At 44.7% G+C, this 17,837-nt stretch overlaps 1 protein-coding gene across 6 annotated transcripts in view; it reads left to right on the forward strand.

The window, feature by feature from the left end:
• Positions 1 to 17,837, forward strand: part of LOC138567633 (zinc finger protein 10-like) — a 688,866-nt gene that overhangs the window by 309,549 nt on the left and 361,480 nt on the right. For all 6 annotated transcript variants that reach the window (XM_069646068.1, XM_069646062.1, XM_069646064.1 and 3 more), the window contains exon 5: positions 15,910 to 16,023. In XM_069646068.1, coding sequence (XP_069502169.1) covers positions 15,910 to 16,023 — 114 coding nt within the window. The remainder of the gene's footprint in view (positions 1 to 15,909; positions 16,024 to 17,837) is intronic.

Here is a 17,837-nt window from a genome sequence, read left to right on the forward strand (position 1 = left end):
AGCATCAGTTTTCTTCACATCCCTCCTGCTTCCGGGGGTACAAGCAGTCGCCAACGGCAAAGGGCTGCAGATTACACACTATGAGGTGGTACAGTTGGCAAATGCAACCAAAAAAGGACTGAACGCAGTGCGGGAAGAGATCCGTGCCCTGCGCCTAGTGGCCCTACAGATATGTGTTCTTGATTTAATGACCGCAATGGAGGGAGGGGTCTGCCACAAAATTGGAAGCAGCTGTTGCACAGCAATACCCGCCAACGATGCTGCCAATGGAACTCTCACAGAGGCTGTCGAGGAGCTACGTCCCTACATGAAAAAATGCTAAAATAAACACATGATCCCGCCTTGGACATTTGGCTGCACACACTATTTGCCTGGTTGCCAGAGTGGCTGGCAGCTATGTTCAAAATAAGTGTCCCTGTGCTCGTTGTGATGCTCGTCGCCTTCTGTGTTGGACAATGGATAATCAAACAGTCCAATTGTCATAAGGGAAGAGTAAAGTATACAATGTCTGCTAATGAAATTGATGATGATAGCGGACAAGAGAGGCAACCACCCAGGGTGAACGAGGGGGAGGATGCTGTGCATGTGATTTTTGCAGTACCCCCAGCAAATGCAGAAGATTATGATGCTTTTGGGGTAGCATGTTCACTAAATGGACATGACTGTCTAATAATTGGGGACACACTGGAAGGGTATGAGGAAGAATTAGGGGACATGGACAGGGTAACATGACTATGGATGCCCAAAGAACAAAGCAGGGAGATGATGGGGAAGAAGGTGTTGCTAGAAAGATCAATCGAAGGGGGGAATGCAATGAAGGTTCTGATTCAGCACCAGACAGGGGGGCACACCTACCAATTGTGGGATTAAGGGGGATGGGCTGGGATACTTCCTAGGGGGCAAACAAGGTCCCCTGGGAGCTGTAACCAGCACCAAGGACCAGGCATGGAATGCAAATAGGGGGGCACTCTAGATATAATACATCATGGATACAAGGGGACCTGCTGTACAAATGTGAGAAAGGTGAAACCACAGGTAAGCACTTTCCAACGGGTGCCGCAGGTGGGCTCCACCTCGTACGCAGACTTTGAACACATGGCCTGTGCACCACGGCTAAGGGAGGGGGAAAAACTGAATTCAGGGTGCTCGTCTCAAGCAGCCCGCAGATGCTTGGAGCAGCTTCGGATGATGTAATCGAGGCTGGCGAGCCAGTCACACGGCTACTCGTGGGAGCTGGGCAAACTGACCTGACCCAGAGAGGCACTCATATGGTACCAAGGCAGTGTAAAATCACCCCTGGGCCAGCGGGTATGGGAACAAGGATGTGGAATGGTGGGGTGCTCCAAGAAGAACCAATCAGATGGTAAGTTCTGGTGTCACTGGAAAGCAACAAGCCCTCATAGTGTCCACAACAGTGTTTGCAAAGGTTACAATCTCACAGGTGCTGTGTGAATGTCTCCCTTCCCACTATTTCATCGTGTTTCATGTTCCTTCCTTTCTAGTGCTGACCAATGGCAGATGAATAATGATCCAGAGGTGAGCACAATTATGTTATTACTAATTGTGTTTGCCGGGAGGAGCAGGAAGCAATGTGGCACCGCACAGGAAGTAGATGAGCTGCGTGGGGAAAGGTGGGTTTGCTCCAATCATGTCTAACTAACGTATGTTTAGACGAAGTTTAGCCGGTCAGCTTCTTGAGAACCGAGAAGACGTGAAGTTTGCAGTGAAACTATTTCTAACTGTACAAACATTGTACTCATTTGTAAAACTACTGTTCGCTGTGAGCCAGTTTGTCAGCTCTCATCATATCAGTTCTGTTCCACTGTGCTGTTTGATTTGTGCTCGTCCAGCTGTAATAAACAGTGTTACTTCTTGCCTGGTGTGCGCTCCTTTTTGAACTACTAGTGGTAATTTATTTATTGCAAGCCTTAGAGGACCCCTAATACACCTCATCAGAATACATTTGGCGATTAATAATGAGCACAGATCGCTCGTGTAATCAGTTACTATACCAACTAGAACACGTTTTGTTTATCTGCTCTGAAAGAAATAGATTGACTTACCGTCCAACCTAGTGATTGTAGAGGGGACCCATTGGTTTCCTTCCATCCCCACCCCTCCCCTCCTGAGAATGACACTACTTCTATTGTGGAAATTCCTGTTATCACTGAGGGGTCATTTTGGGAGATCCTGAACTAACTTCAATTACTATAGTGTCTTGGAATAAAGCCGGGGCAACAAGAAAATGTGATGGTCAGATATTGGCAACTTTCTGAAACAATTTGACATTTGTGAGGAGCCAGGAATGAGATGCGGACACCAAGAACATATACTGATTGTTCTAAAGTTTTATTGAAATGGTAAAGGGGTTGGAAAGTGCCTCACCATCTATATTCGAGGAGGTATTTCCCAACCTCAACCAAATTGAAGGGCATGCCAAGAGTCAAGATGTCCAAAGCAAAAATATCCTGTCCGAAATCCTACCCTAGCCTTCGTATTCAAAAGCTAACGCTTAAGGTGTTGCATATTGTCTTTTGTTGAGTAAGTGCACACATGTTCAAGTTCAACAAAAGGTATAACTCCACAACAAAAGTTCCAAATGGATAATGTTCACAGTTCCAGAGGGAATGACTCCCTTTCACAGGATTCTCTCCACCAAAGAAAAGTTCAAATAATAACCAAGTTCTGTATAAATCAAGGTGCTAACTCTCCACTTGTGTTGCAACTCACTGCAGGGAAATTGACCCACTTCCCCATGCCTTTTTCCACATTCAAAGCAATTCCAGTCTTAAGGATATGGGTCTTCCTTAGATTTCTCCTACCAAGATACCACAACTTGGGTTTGAGTCCCAGACTCTCAAAAACACCTGGTATACTCCCCTTCCAGGTTCTCTTTTACAGTTCCTTTGTATAATTTGGGTGCGAATCCCAGATCCGCTCTTCACTCGGTATGCTCTCCTGCCAGGACTTTATATTGCAATCTCTCTTTCTCATTCAGTACCAGGGGGCTTGGGTCTACCCCAATTTACTTTATGGCACAGTACTGTGATGATGAAAAGGACACTCATTCCAACAAGGATTACGCTCTCCCCCACTCTTGGCAACCAATTCACTCTTTCAGTTTCTCTTTGCCTCAGTTTTGGCATTCCCATCTCCCTTCCGGGTTCACCAACAACATCTGCATTCTTTCACTCCTATCGTACTCGCCTCGATATCTGCTGGCCGCAAGTAGCTTTCCCCAATTAGCGGCACGTGCATTCTTGCTCCTCGCATCTGAACAAAGCCCGCCCTGGTTTCCAGTTCCCACAACTTTCTTCTTGTGGCAGTTCACTGGTCAACCGGCACCGCTTCCCTACGGAGCTGGTCCAGAGTTTGCCTCTGTGCTTCTCCCACTGTCGGTAGTGCTCTGCAGCCATGGCTCACAGTTCCGTCAACCTGCTGGCTGCCCAACCAGCCAGGAGTGCTTGGGTCATCTCCCTCTCTCGCCACCTCCACTTGCCTGCCTTACGGGGCTCGTTCCCGTATTGGGACAAAGTCTGCCCTGATTGCACCCTGTTTCTCTCTTCAGTTTCCAACATGACGTTTGGAAAAGGAAGGTCTCTCCTTTTTCTCGCAGCAGATCATTTGAACTCCCACCTCCAGGCTGGGAAGTATTATGAACCAATCACTTTCTTCACAACACTAGACTGCGCATTATGGTTGAAACTATTGCTCATTGCAGTCCTCTTTCTCGTTTGAGTATATGTTGCTTCACAAGCTGTAAAATGTTCATGAGTTCTGTCAGTAGCTTTTAAAGGACGTTGAGAGGGATTGTCACAATATGCCATCAATGCATGGGGAACGGAGGGGATATCCCTAAAATTAAAGTGGGGATACCATGTCTCATCTGATGATGCCTGTCCATCCCACTGAGGATCGCCTCCCCTTGCTAGGGAGAATTCTCTGTTTAGGCTGAATTTCCTAACCTAGTGAGTCCCCCAGCAGCTTTGCTGGATTTTTTGGGGTTTATCTTTTTCTCCTGCCAAGAGTGAGACTCTTTTACCCTCACTCTTGGACATGATTTGAGTGTGTTCCTTTGACTCTAGATGTGTTTAATGGGCTATAGGGTCTTTTACTCCATAGGGCTTCATGTGTTTTTGTGATGTGTGTTACACAGCACCCTCAGTGCAGTAACACAGGGGTGTCATAGTGACTCCTCAGTATAGACTCCATACCCTGGGACTGACTACTGTCTCCCAGGGTCTGTAAAGTCACCATTGACTTTACTATTCTTAAATTCTGAACAGAACCAGTACAAACCATCATATTGTGGACGTACTGGCTGGGGCAATTCGATTGCCCCGGGGTCTGTTAGTCGAGGGGGCACGTTTCCGTCCCCCCTGATCGAGTTTTGGCTGGTGGCAGTGGATACTACTTTTTATATTCAACCGCGAATATTTCTCTATGGGATTTTCCCATTGTTCGAGGCTACTATCTTTATTTATTTAATTACGATAGCCTCAAACATACGGCCGGTTTATTTAATTAATATTAATTCTCCGGTTGGAGTTTTTTGCCAAAACTCGGTTCTAAAATGGCGTTTGTGTTCTCTTCTGTGACTCCAACCCAAGTCGAGCCCTTTGTTCCACTTTTTGGCGGGCTTCTCCACAGAAGCCCTCCAAAGTGGTGCCACTCTGTCAAGGGTACTTAGGAGGGGTGGAGGGGGATTTAGGCACCCTGGACTGAGTTGCCTAGGCAACTCAAGTCGCACTCCGTCCTGATTGGCCCAAGTGGTGAGCCGGCCGGCTCACCACTTAGCATGTTTGAGTGACAGCTAGGCTGAGTGAATGGGGGTTTTCTTCATAAAAGCAGGGCTTTGGGGACTGGAACTTCAAAAGTCGCCACAGGACCTAAGAATCCGACGAGGGAGAAGCTGAGCCGACCTGCTACGACGACACCACCGATGGAGCCCTTCGGGACCGTCTCACCACTTTTCCCAACGACAGAGGAGATCTCCCGCCGGAGAGTCTTCTTCCTTTGACTAGTGGGGATAACCAGTTTCACGACGTATCTCGTGGCTGCCTTGCCTGTGCCAAGCACCCCGGCAACCGGGATACCACGTTTTACCACGACCGCAAATTAAAGGGTAATACCTTTAACCGGAAAACTCTGCGGCTGGTTTCTTCCCTGGCAGTGCAACGACCTTAATCTTTCCTCCAAGTCGAGATCTGCTCTTCCCCTGGACGACAACGAGACTTGCACCCACTGCCAGGAACAACTGCCACCGCTGGAGGATCCTTCCCACTTAAGGTACCGTGTCCCGCCCGGCTTCCCTTGCCACCGACTGTACAGGGTAGATTTAGCCCCCGGCTTTCGAACCTGGGTTAGCCTGGGACACCCTGGCTAAACTTTTCTGAGCCTCTCTAAACACTTTTCGAACTCTCTGCAAGACTTTCTAAGCCTATGGTAACTGTGTGATCTTGGGCACATTTGTGCTCTGCTCTCTCTAAGAGTGGTCCCAGCCTATGGACTTTGGCTCACAAGTGACTTTTGCTCTTCTGCCTTGCTAATAGTGTTCCTAAAGCTTAGAGTGGTGTACCTTCCCATATTCTGTCTTTTTCCCTCCCTTCTTCATGAACTTGTTGGAGTGCCATCTATAGTTAAGCACTCACCTCTGTATGAAAATAAGTGGTGTTAATTAAGACTTATCTGATAAGGAACAAGGGTTGTATATATTATAATAGTAACTGTGTTTAGAGTATTTTTACGATAAGAGTGCTGGGGTGTTTCAAACAGTGTGTTTTTAAATAAATAATTATATACTTCGATACCAAAGCTCTGGTCAGTGTTTGCTTGTATGGTTGTATCTGAGTGCCTATTGTGTATACTCTGCATACTGCCTAACTCTTCTTGAGGGAAGTCTGACTGCTCAGCCACAGCTACCAGGTAAATCTGGGTGGTACAGACTGCTACCAAGTGGGTTTACTGCTAACACCTGTAGTCCTAAATCTTTTGCAGTGTTCCCAAAGGGAGCTGCACAGGTTTCTGCCTAACACCCCTCATGTGATCCTCCCTCGCATAGCCACCCTCAGGGTCAGGATCAGGTAGTGACTGCCATCCCCAGGCCACATGATGAGAGACTACCTCTGGGGAATGAGTGATAACATCATCAGATTCATCACACATTATTCTCCTACATGAGACCTGGTCAATAGATGATCTTATTTTGGATGGTTATTACACCTCCTTTCAAATCAAGGCCCTAAAAACTTCGAGGGGTAGACATTTCTGTTCAATAGCAGTATTAATTAAATCTACACTTTAGTGTAACGTTGTGTCAGTAGATCTTCAGCAAGTTGTAAAAATAAGAGCTGACAATGTAGAATAACTGGTATTAGTTCATTTGCACAACAGTCTGTATAAGTACAACAAAAAAGTTGCTTAATGGCGTTCAAATGCCTTTTTCTCAATATAGTCATCCTGGGAGGGGATTTCAACCTAAAAATAGGCAATGGGCCTCTACCTGACCTCTTTGATTTTACAGAAGAGAGGTGGAAAGGTATCCCGGCATGCTACATTCCTGTTTGTGTGCAAATGGGCTTAAGGTTTGTACTTGGCTGTAGGAATGAGGTCCTAGGTCTATTAATGGGTTAACACCAACAGATACCCCTAGGAATTACACATTTTGAGGCAAGCAAAGCAACTCTACTTTTGATTATTTTTGTTTCCTGCTTTCTGACTGAGCTTCAATCAAAGGTTTCTTTACTGCCAGTGTTCTGAGTGACCACCATCCTATTGTACTGAAATTTAAATGGGAATTTCACTAAAGGTTCTCTGATTGGTATAATAGATGAACAACCCAGGCTGGTTCTTAGGTACCATGAATCGCCAAGCCCCTACAAAGGAATGTCCACACACTATCGTAGGTGCTACTCTAGATCTTTTATTGACTAACGTAGGTTTAGATAAGTCAGGCTCAGATGAATATATACAAATAAATAACACAGTTTGTACTCAGACAACACTATTCTAATAATGGCAGTAATATATGCAATTCTATGTGGTACCACAATATAATATGATTCAGTAAAAAATGCACCAACTGCTGACAGTTATTAAAAAGCATACGATATACTAAGCATACTTCATAGACATTAATTTAGAAAGGTAGGTGATATTCAGAACATTGGCAGAACGCTATATTTAAGACCAAAAAGGCATTACTGTGTGAGGATCCCCCCACTTGTGCAACCTGTAAAAAAATGTTAAGGTGTACCTTATGTTCTATATTACAGCCAGTCCAAATATGTTCAGTAATACTCTGCTTCTCTTTCCACAGATACCACTACCCCAAAGTTCCTGGGAAGCCACAGGAGAACATGATCCAAGATGAATCTGGGATCCATGGATGAATCGTTAAGATGGAAGATGCTCTTCCTCGTCACAGTACCTTTGTGCCTTGGCAGCCGAAGTGGTGGAGTTTTTTGGCTTTACTCGATGAGAACCCTCAAGGATGGACCCCCTTTGGAAGAAGGAGTCGCTGGGATGTCGGTGTAGAGCAGAAGAAGGGAACCAAGCAGTGTTGGAAAGGCAGAAATGCAAGTCTCTCACAGTGGTCTCCATTGTCGGGTTGCTAGGCCAACTGTGGATGTCCTATGAAGTTGAAAGTTGCTGTGAACATTGAAAAGGCTTGGACGAAGAAGATAGGTCCTTGGTAGTCGTTGATGACTTTAGGTGGCGATGGCTGCAGTGGCAGCAGCAGGTGTCGGGTTTTGGTATTTTGTGGTTGGCCGCCTTTCAGTTATTTGGTGCTACAGTGGCAGAACCAAGCAGTGTTGGAAAGGCAGAAATGCAAGTCTCTCACAGTAGTCTCCGTTGTCGGGTTGCTAGGCCAACTGTGGATGTCCTATGAAGATGAAAGTTGCTGTGGACTTTGAAAAGGCTTGGACGAAGAAGATAGGTCCTTTGGTAGTTGTTGATGAGTTTAGGTGGCGATGGGTACAGTGGCAGTAGCCGGTGTCAGGTTTCGGTATTTTGTGGCTGTCCACCTTTCAGTTATTTGGTGCTACAGTGGCAGCAGAGATGACAATGTGGCTTCGAGTGACTTGGACTTGAGCATTGAACTGGACTGTAGACCCTCACCAAGTCTGGACCCTAGCGACACTTTCTTGTCGTGCAGTGCCACTTGAATATTTCTTCAGTTAATTGTAATTTTGGCAGCTGTATGCCAATGTACCCCCTCTTCTGGGCGATACTCAGCAACTTGGCTTCCAGCGATCACAAACACTCCTCCAGACCCACGGTGAAACAGAAGGTCTTCTTGGCTTCAAGACTTCCAGGCACTCCTCTTCTGGACCCACGAAGATCCCTTCTTCAGTTCTCCGGATGGCAGGCACACAAGAGTGGCTTCCAGTACACTTCGGGTTTAGAGCAGAAGTTGCACAAAGTTCCCTTGTTGCTATGGGAAGAGGTTGCCTATCCAGGTCCTCTCTGGTTCAGTCCTTGAGTCAGCAAAGCAGCCATTGGATTTCTTGAAGCGTTGCAGCCACAGACGTCTTCCTTCAGATGGACACAGGATAGAAGCTTAAGATGACTTCAGCTTGTTGCTTCAGGTTTCTTGTATAAGCTTCTGACTAGTAGGTGTGTGTGAAGTCCCCTGTTATACAAAGCACTCCCCATTCACTCAGGCTGAGCCAGCCAATCACACACAAGTGCATTCATGCAGGCAGCACCCAATCAGACTCACAGGCATTCAGGCCATTCACCCAAAACCAGACGCCCACAACACAGGATGTGAATTGGAGGCAACTCCCCAGCCTTTCAGAGCACTACACTGCATTCACTCCAGTTTCAGTCACGGCTGGCCCAGACATTGCGTCACACAACCAAAACCAGACACCCACAACACGAAATGTGATTTGACTCCATACTTACAATTCTGGACAGCCTGGCCTATACCAAATCCAAAAGTTCATGGAGCATCAGCACCCGATTGGTAACAGAAAATCCGGTTTCTGTCCCTAACACAGCACTGAAACCGCCGTGCTGGATTTAAAAATCCAAATGGACAGCATCAGTGATTCCGGCAACCTTGCCATCCTCCTCCTACTAGATCTCTCAGCTGCGTTTGATTTAGTCAACCACAGCATTCTCTGCTAGCAGCTCAGCCAACAATTCCACCTCTCTCCTGAAGTCACTGCTTGTATGAAATATTTTCTCAATGAGCGTACCACCAGAGTATTCATTGGGTGCTCAGCTACTGATACTATCCCAGCGACATTAGGTGTCCTGCAAGGCTCCTGCCTCTCGCCCACACTATACAACACTTACACAAAACCCCTGTTCGATCGCCTTGATTCCAGAGAAATCATTTACACCAACTTAGCGGATGACACGCAAATACTCATCCCCATCTCAGGCAATCACTCCCAGGACTCTGCCATTATGAACTCATTGTATAGCACTATCCAAAACTGGATGGCGATTGTAAGGTACTCATGGTGGCAGCAGTAAAGAAAGACACAAGTGATCACAGTTCAAGGGTGTTTATTGAACAATTAATACAGGGTGGAATAACACCTAAGCTAAACCTAAATCTAACATGGGAGTAAGCGTTGGCCATCATATGAAAAATAAGGCAGTCCTAGTGGCGATGTGTCAAAATAAAAGGCCCTATACTAAGAAAAACCTATTGCCAAATCCTTACAACTGATTATAGAAAGAGTGTGGGATAGTGTTTCTAATAAGTTAGGATTTGATTGCCAGGGGTCTTCCTTCCCTGCGTTTTCAGCACAGGACGAGTTGGGTCCTTGGAGCACAGCACATGCTCGAGCCTTCTCAATTGGAGCCGATAGTTCCGTTCCAGCTGGCCCAGTACACGATCGAGTCTTCTCAGCATGAGCCGTCAATTCCGTTCCAGCTATCCGGTTCTTCGATGGAAAGTTTTTTTGCATTAAAAAGTCTTTTGCCTTCGAGGCCTGATGTATCCAACAAACAAATACAAATAAAAAGTTCCTTTCCACAGTTCATGTTGGCTGATGGCTTCACCGCAGGGTTCCCCTCTTCCGGGCGCCGACCCCTCAATTATCGTATTCAACCAATCTATTGAACAGTTCCTTAGACAATTAACTTTGGGTGATGATTTTCAACCCCGGGATCTTCCTCGGCCGGAATAGGATCCCAAATCACAAGGGTTTGCACTTCCTTCCCCCTTGTCTTGCAATACTTCTTGCTTTCACAAATCTTAATGTCTTCTTAAACAGGTTTTTGGGGTTTGTCCCTCGTTACTGGTTTCCCTCTTCCGGGTTCACTCTTGCCACCTTTTGATGTTGGTTTCCCTCTACAGGGTTCACTCTCATCAACCTTTGGATGTCTGCTTCCCTCTGCCCGGTTCACCCTTGCCGATGGTTATAGACAGTTCATCATGGGACGTTAGACTTCGCTCCCTCTCATTTTTATCCCTCCACCGGGTTCACTCTTTCTAATCTTTACGAGTTACAGTTCATGTATTAATGTTCACCATGCAGGATTCACTTCCCTTAGCTTTCTCAATCATCTGCCAGTCAAAGACTTTGGACGGTACAGAGGATCTCATTTGCATCCCTCCACCGGTTTCACGCTTTCTAATCTTTACGAGTTACAGTTCATGTATTAATGTTCACCATGCAGGAATCACTTCCCTTAGCTTTCTCAATCATCTGCCGGTCAAAGACTTTCGACGGTACAGAGGATTTTACAAGACCCCTGTATGACTACTTTGACCTCTTTTCGCCTCTTCCCAAGGGCTTCTGGTTACAGTAGCGGTGTCTGCCCTTGGGTAATTGGCCAGAGTTTCCTGCTTGAGCACCCACGCGGCGCCGGCCTCCTCTCTTAATGGTTTTCCCCCTCCTTCCTCAATCATATCTTTAATTCTTACAAAGTTCAAATTAGCCGTTGGCTACTTTTCATTCAAGACTGTTCGGTTTCTTATCGATTTTCCCCTCGACTCACCGGCTGTGATGAACCGCTTGCCTTTCTTTATCCTTGGAGTCAAGGTTGGTACCTCCAAGACCAGCGTCCTTCCCCAGCTTGGTCCTCAGCAGAGGAGGGTCTTGCGTATCCTAGACTGCTGCAACACATTCTGGCTATTGTTCGCGGTTTTATGCTTTCTGCTGAGGTTTCACAGGCCTTGGTTAGAAAGGCAAAGGTTGCTTCTCTCCTTGTCACCCTCTCAGTCTGCGCCGTCTTTTTCCTCCTTTTGAACTGCCGTGCTGAGTTAGCTCTCACGTCGTGCGGTCTTCCTTGCTCATCTTGTGCTCTTGTGCTCCACCTTTTATCCCTGTGAGGAAGGGCAAGGGCCATCAGGTGTGTGTGATTCTGGTCAATTGCCTAACTTTGCCTTACCCTTGTATTGGGACATGTCAGGTAAAAGGCTCTGGTGTTAGTCATGTTGTTTGAAAATGTTTATGTAGGAAAAGGTGGGGTCAGTGTTTTAGAATATCCTAGTGGTAGGATGGGGAAAAGGTGTTGAAAGAAGGGGGATACCGTGTCTCACCCATCGGTGTCCCACTCCCGAAGAACCCCCCATCCAGGTGATCCTCCCTCACTGACCACCCCCAGGAACTGGATCCAATAGCAATGACCGTGTACTGGCCAGCTGGATGGTAGATCCCCGGGGACTAGCCAGGGAGACACCTTCAGGTTTCTCACACCATCCACTACCTGAATAGATGAGAAAATGGAGCTCCCCATTTTTGGCTCCCTATACCGCCTCAAACACATGGATACCTCCTTTTCCTCCTTCTGCATTGATAACACTACCATCCCTGTCCTAAACCACATGAAAGCCTTGGGGGTGCACCTCAAAGGTGACCTTTCCATGACCAGGCACATCAATACACTTGTCTCTTCCACTGCCTTTACTGCAAGGCTCATTTTGCTGAGCAGGCAATTCCTTTCACCTGCCAATTGCCTCACACTCGATCTAGCACTTCTCCTCTCAAAATTGGATTATTGCAATGTCCTACTACAGAATAAAGTACTTCGAGCAGCCCTTGGTTTAAAATGTTCTGATCACAGCACAGCACCTAGACTGAAGTATTACTGGCTCCCCATCAACGCATGGCTTACTTTCAAAACAATGACTATAGCACACCAATGTCTCTACAAGGACTCACCCAGCTACCTCAACAACTGATCACTCAGAACAACCCCACTCCGGAGCTAAGATCTAGCTCCAGCACTTTTTTGGGTCATTCTGGCGGGCCCCCGTTTTTTTGTCTTGGCTCTGTCTCTCTGGAATTCCTTACCAGCACCCATTAGAAATTAACAATCCTACACTACTTTAAAAAAAAGATTAAAAACCTGGTGTTTTGACAAATTTGATTAACACTGTTTCTGGCGCTCACCACCACCATGTGAATGTCTCTACTGTATTTACTGTACTTAATGCTGTGATACCCTTGGGTATCTGCGTTGGCACACATGTGAAACTAAAATAAATACTCTATGCATACAGGCTCCACCCCAAAGCTGTACCCACAACAAGCAGCCCTGGGAAGGCTCCAGCCAGTCTGGCAGGATGCAGCCGCAGAGCCATATATGGTCCTTCCACCCAGCAGCCATTCAGGCGAAGGGCACAGAGCCAGGGCGTCTCAGGACTTTAAGAACCAAGGGGGAAAGGCAAAGGAAACCAAGAGGCCACCAGTGGCCATCTTCCCTTTGTGCAGGAATCCATTGATTCCTATGGCAGGCCTTGGATAGCCTGAAAATTGAGGATATCCAGAGCCACTGTCAAGTCAGCATGTAGCTGCCACTAACCCATATCCAGCTGTGTGGGCAACACACATGTGCCCAAAAACATACACTAGGGGTACAAGGGTTTACCCCATAGGTACTGTTCATCAAAAGGAAAAAAGTAAGAGCTGCACTGCCAGGGGTCCAAACTAGACTACTGTGCAACAAATACCAACAGAGAAGGGGCAGGACAAGGTCGAGGAGGCCCTGTCCCTCCAAAAGCATTTCCAGCATCAAAATAACTATTCCCATTTAATGATGGCAAAAATGAATACACAAATACAATGCAAAAAAAGTTAAGATAGGCGACAGTTGATAAAACTTTAATGCAGCACAATATAATTACCACCAACCCTTTGCAGATCAACACCATTTTCGAACTGGAGTCTAAGGATTATGCAGTATTCACAAAGTTTGACGATCTGCAGATTAATGATTTATGGTCATTTCATCTAAAACCATTGCATCTAATGCCATTCCATCGAAATGTTTCCATCTAATGCATTATTTTTTTTTCTTTCTTTTCTTTTGCCCCCCCCCAACCCCTGTTTTTTTACCCTTTAAAATGCACCTGAACAAAAATTAAACCTTTACCCACAAAAAACATGCATTAGATGGCCATTTTTTAGATGGAAACATTTCGATGGAATGGGTTTAGATGGAATGGGTTTAGATAAATTGACTAGATACCAGATTAATCTATCTAAAGTATTTCACGGTATCTAGTCCACTTCAAAACGTACTGTGGTGAGGGAATGGCCCAACAGGAAGCGCAGTACTGCAAAAGGCAGACTACACTTGCTGTTGAAGAAACCCAAGACACCGAAATCAGAAATCTGAACTCCACAAGAAAACTATGAGAGAGTGATTGCTACCGTAAACTGTAACTGAATGAAATCACTTTGGAAGAGCTGGTAGATGCTGCGAGTGTAAAGGGTACCAAGAAAATTTGGCAACTGGCGAGTAAGGCCTGCCATGCAAAAGCAAGGGGAATGGTGTACACTCATTGACCAACTATAGGTTAAGCACTGGGTGTCACTATATAGCGAACTTTCTAAAATAAAGTAATGTTGATACAGGGAATTCTAAGCCATTAGATCAGGTTGGGTTACCCAGCCTTGAATTCTCTATCAAGGAAGTAGTGGACCCAATAGCCAAACAAAAGCTTAACTGCTGTCCTGGGCTGGATGAAATCTTGACTGGCCTGTTTCAAGCAGAGATGGATTTGTGGGCCCCCGTTTTGGCTATTCGTTTTAATGCGATAATCAGGACCAGGATGAATGCAGAAAATAACACTAATCTTTCCCATATACAATAAGTGGGGTAGGGATAGCCTGGCGTCATACAGGCCAATCTCATTGCTGGGTCCTGTTTTAAAATTTTCGAACAGGCCCTTCCCACAAAACTAGAGCAATGGCTAACCAGTAAATGTATTTTATTTGGCATCCAATTAGGGGTTTGTCCTTGTGTGGGTATGTGGGGAAAAAGCCTAAAACTTGTATTTGATTGCGGTCAAATCATTTTATTTAAAGAAAAAACCAATTTATCTGGCATTCATTAAACTGAGAACGCCATTTGACGAAGTCAATCGTCCAATGTTGTGTCTGGTGTTCACACTAACTTGTCCACCTGAAATTCTGAACTTGCTTATTATTCTCCACCAAGACACTAAAGCTTGTGTGAAGAGTGGGGATTAAGGCCATTGTACCCAGTATTTTGCTGTTGATTCAGGTGTACAACAGGGATGCGTTTTGGCACCCTTTCTTGTTCTCCTTGTATATCAATGGGCTATATAACAAGCTAGCTCAGATCAGTGCAGATCTACCCAAACTAGGGAACATGCCTTTTCCCGTATTGGCTTATGCCGATGACACAGTATTACTTGCCTACATGCCAGGTGATTTACAAACTCTAATTATGGCATACACGTTTTTTATCAACAATCTCGATTTACAAGTCAATGGGCTTAGGTCTGCAGTTATGCTTTACCACTTAGGCAATCGACAAATCAAGGTCCAAACGATGCAAGTCAGTAGGCTGAGGCATGCACTGGGTGGGGCTGCTCATTTTATGAAAATAATGTGCAAGGCTCAACCATTCAATTTAATAGTGAAAGTGTACAATAGTAAAAAGCTAGGGCAGTCGCTATATATGGGGCCTCCATGTGGTTTGTTTTCGAATTTAGAAGCTTTATAAGTAGTGGAGAATGATTTTATCAAGAAATAGCTTGGGTTGTCACATTCTGCTTCTAATTATGGTGCTCACCTGGAGCTGGGTCTTACTGTCGTGGAAACTGACATGACAGTCCAACCACACATTGGCTTCTTATATGGTGTAATGAAAAGGCCATGCTAACACAATTTATTTGAAAGGCCGTATTAGATAAAACTGGAGCACTTTGCATGCCTTGGCTTCGGCACCTACAATCATTCCTTTGAAAATAAATGCACTGAATCACTTTATTGCGCTAACCAATTTACCAATACATGGTAAATCAATTGAAGGAGAATTATCTGTTTATATGCTGGAATCGTGTGAGTCTGTTGAATTACTAAAACTATTTAACCGAAGGCATGTCATTTTAATTTCTAATTCTATACAAAAGTATTTAATATGGTCAAATCATTCATATGAGGGTAAATGCAAACACCATTGACTGCTTCTTAGATCTGTGACAGCAGTATGTTCTGACAGGGCAAATGAAAAACACTGTTTAGTGTGTAATGAACCAGAAGAGGATTTAATGCATTTTATGTTTTTCTGCCCAGCCTATTCAAAAATTAGGATTAGAACTTTGAAGCCTATATTAAGGGATGCATGCTTTTCCCAATGTTGCCCGGCACTGCTGTACTTACTGTGGGCAGACACACCTCGAAGTGGATGGGGTATATTGCTATATCTCAGACAAGCTATGTGCACAAGGAATAGTCTAATTGCACTTTTAAAATACTTTATTTTCATGTATTAATGAATTGTATGATGACCTATTGTTTTATGGATTTTATTTCCTAAATAACCATATTGATTGATAAATGTTTTCACATTCAATTAATTTCTACGTATCCCAAACCAGCATTAAAGTACTGAATGTACCAAATACATGTGTTCACAGTATAAACACAAATAAACGGAAAACATCTTGTGTTTTTCTTATAGGCGATCACACACAGAGCTCTGGATGTGTTTTGCGAAAGGAGGAGGAGCCACTGTTGGATACAGTGGATTGCTATGGAGTAGAAGGAGTAAAAAGCAGCACTGACTCTGGATCTGGTAAGTTTTACAATCCAAAGGTGGTGGTTGTATGCATTTGTTTTGCGTACAGTGAATCCTGAGATGAACCCAACAGCCGAAATTAGGCAGCTGGGTGGACGCCTTTCCAGAGAGCATTGTGAGTTTTTCTTACATTTAAAGAATGTGATAACTATAGGAAGATCTTTAACCCAATCAGGTTTCAATCAGACTGGTAATAGGACAGCAACTTCTAAAAAGCCAGCAAACTGTTCCACCTTTGATATCTAGGTTGTGCACAATAGGGGATCAGTGATTAAACAATACAATTTAGTATAGAAATGCAATAAAATTATGGAAACAATATGGGGTATACATTTAAAACGAAATGGAAGGTGTTAATTGCTTTTCATGTAAAAACAGAAATGACAAACTGGCATGTGAGGCAGAGATTGGAGAGGCCATGGTGAACGTGTGAATAACTTGCAGTTCTTTATTGTCAATATTCCTACTTGTCCTTGACTTTTCGAAATAAGATCTGATAGCTACTCAACTTGTCTACAATGTTTAAGGTGTAAACGGACCTTCTCCTACCAAGGACGTATAATTGATAATGGGTCCAAAATCGCTTTGTGTGTTCATAGCCAATGCATTACCCACTGAGAGGTCACATTCAGCCCAAGAGGGAGGAAGGGCACAGCTGATGATCTGTTGAAATGAAAAGTAAGCATTGGCCCAATAAAGGTTATCGTTATGTCGAATTCAGAAGTGTACCCAATTGCATCTAGAAGTGTGCCCAACTGCTTTTTGAAGTTGCGCCCAATAGCCTCTCTGAGAAAAGTTGAATTTAGAAGGGCGCCCAATTGCATTCTGAAGTTGCGCCCAATAGCCTCTCTGAGAAAAGTCGAATTCAGAATTGTACCCAATTGCATCTAGAAGTTTACCCAACTGCATTTAGAAGCTGCACCCAATAGCCTCTCTGAGAAAAAGTTAATCTAGAAGTGTACCCAATTGCATTTAGAAGTGTACCCAATAGCCTCTCTGAGAAAAGTTGCATTTAGAAGTGTGCCCAATTGCATTTTGAAGTTGCGCCCAATAGCCTCTCTGAGAAAGTTGCATCTAGAAGTGTACCCAATTGCATTTTGAAGTTGCGCTCAATAGCCTCTCTGAGAAAAGTTGAATCTAGAAGTGTACCCAATTGCATCTAGAAGTGTGCCCAATTGCATTTAGAAGTTGCACCCAATAGCGTCTCTGAGAAAATTTGAATTTAGAAGTGTGCCCAATTACATTTGAAGCTGCGCCCAATAGCCTCTAAGAGAAAAGTTGAATTTAGAACTGTACCCAATTGCATCTAGAAGTGTGCCCAATTGCATTTTAAAGTTGCGCCCAATACCCTCTGTGAGAAAAGTTGAACCTAGAAGTGTACCCAATTGCATCTAGAAGTGTGCCCAATTGCATTTAGACGTTGCACCCAATAGCGTCTCTGAGAAAAGGTGAATTTAGAAGTGTGCCCAATTGCATTTGAAGTTGCGCCCAATAGCCCCTCTGAGAAAAGTTGAATTTGAAGTGTACCCAATTGAATTTAGAAGCTGCACCCAATAGCCTCTCTGGGAAAGTTGAATTTAGAAGTGCGCCCAATTGCATTTAGAAGTTGCGCCCAATAGCCTCTCTGAGAAAAGCTGAATCTAGAAGTGTACCCAATTGCATTTAGAAGTGTACCCAATTGCCTCTCTGAGAAAAGTTGCATCTAGAAGTGTGCCCAAGTGCATTTTGAAGTTGCGCCCCATAGCCTCTCTGAGGAAGTTACATCTAGAAGTGTGCCCAATTGCATTTTGAAGTTGCGCCCAATAGCCTCT

Source organism: Ambystoma mexicanum, chromosome 2p, assembly GCF_040938575.1.
Source record: "Ambystoma mexicanum isolate Mex_15411 chromosome 2p, UKY_AmexF1_1, whole genome shotgun sequence".
Taxonomy (NCBI): Eukaryota; Metazoa; Chordata; class Amphibia; order Caudata; family Ambystomatidae; genus Ambystoma; species Ambystoma mexicanum.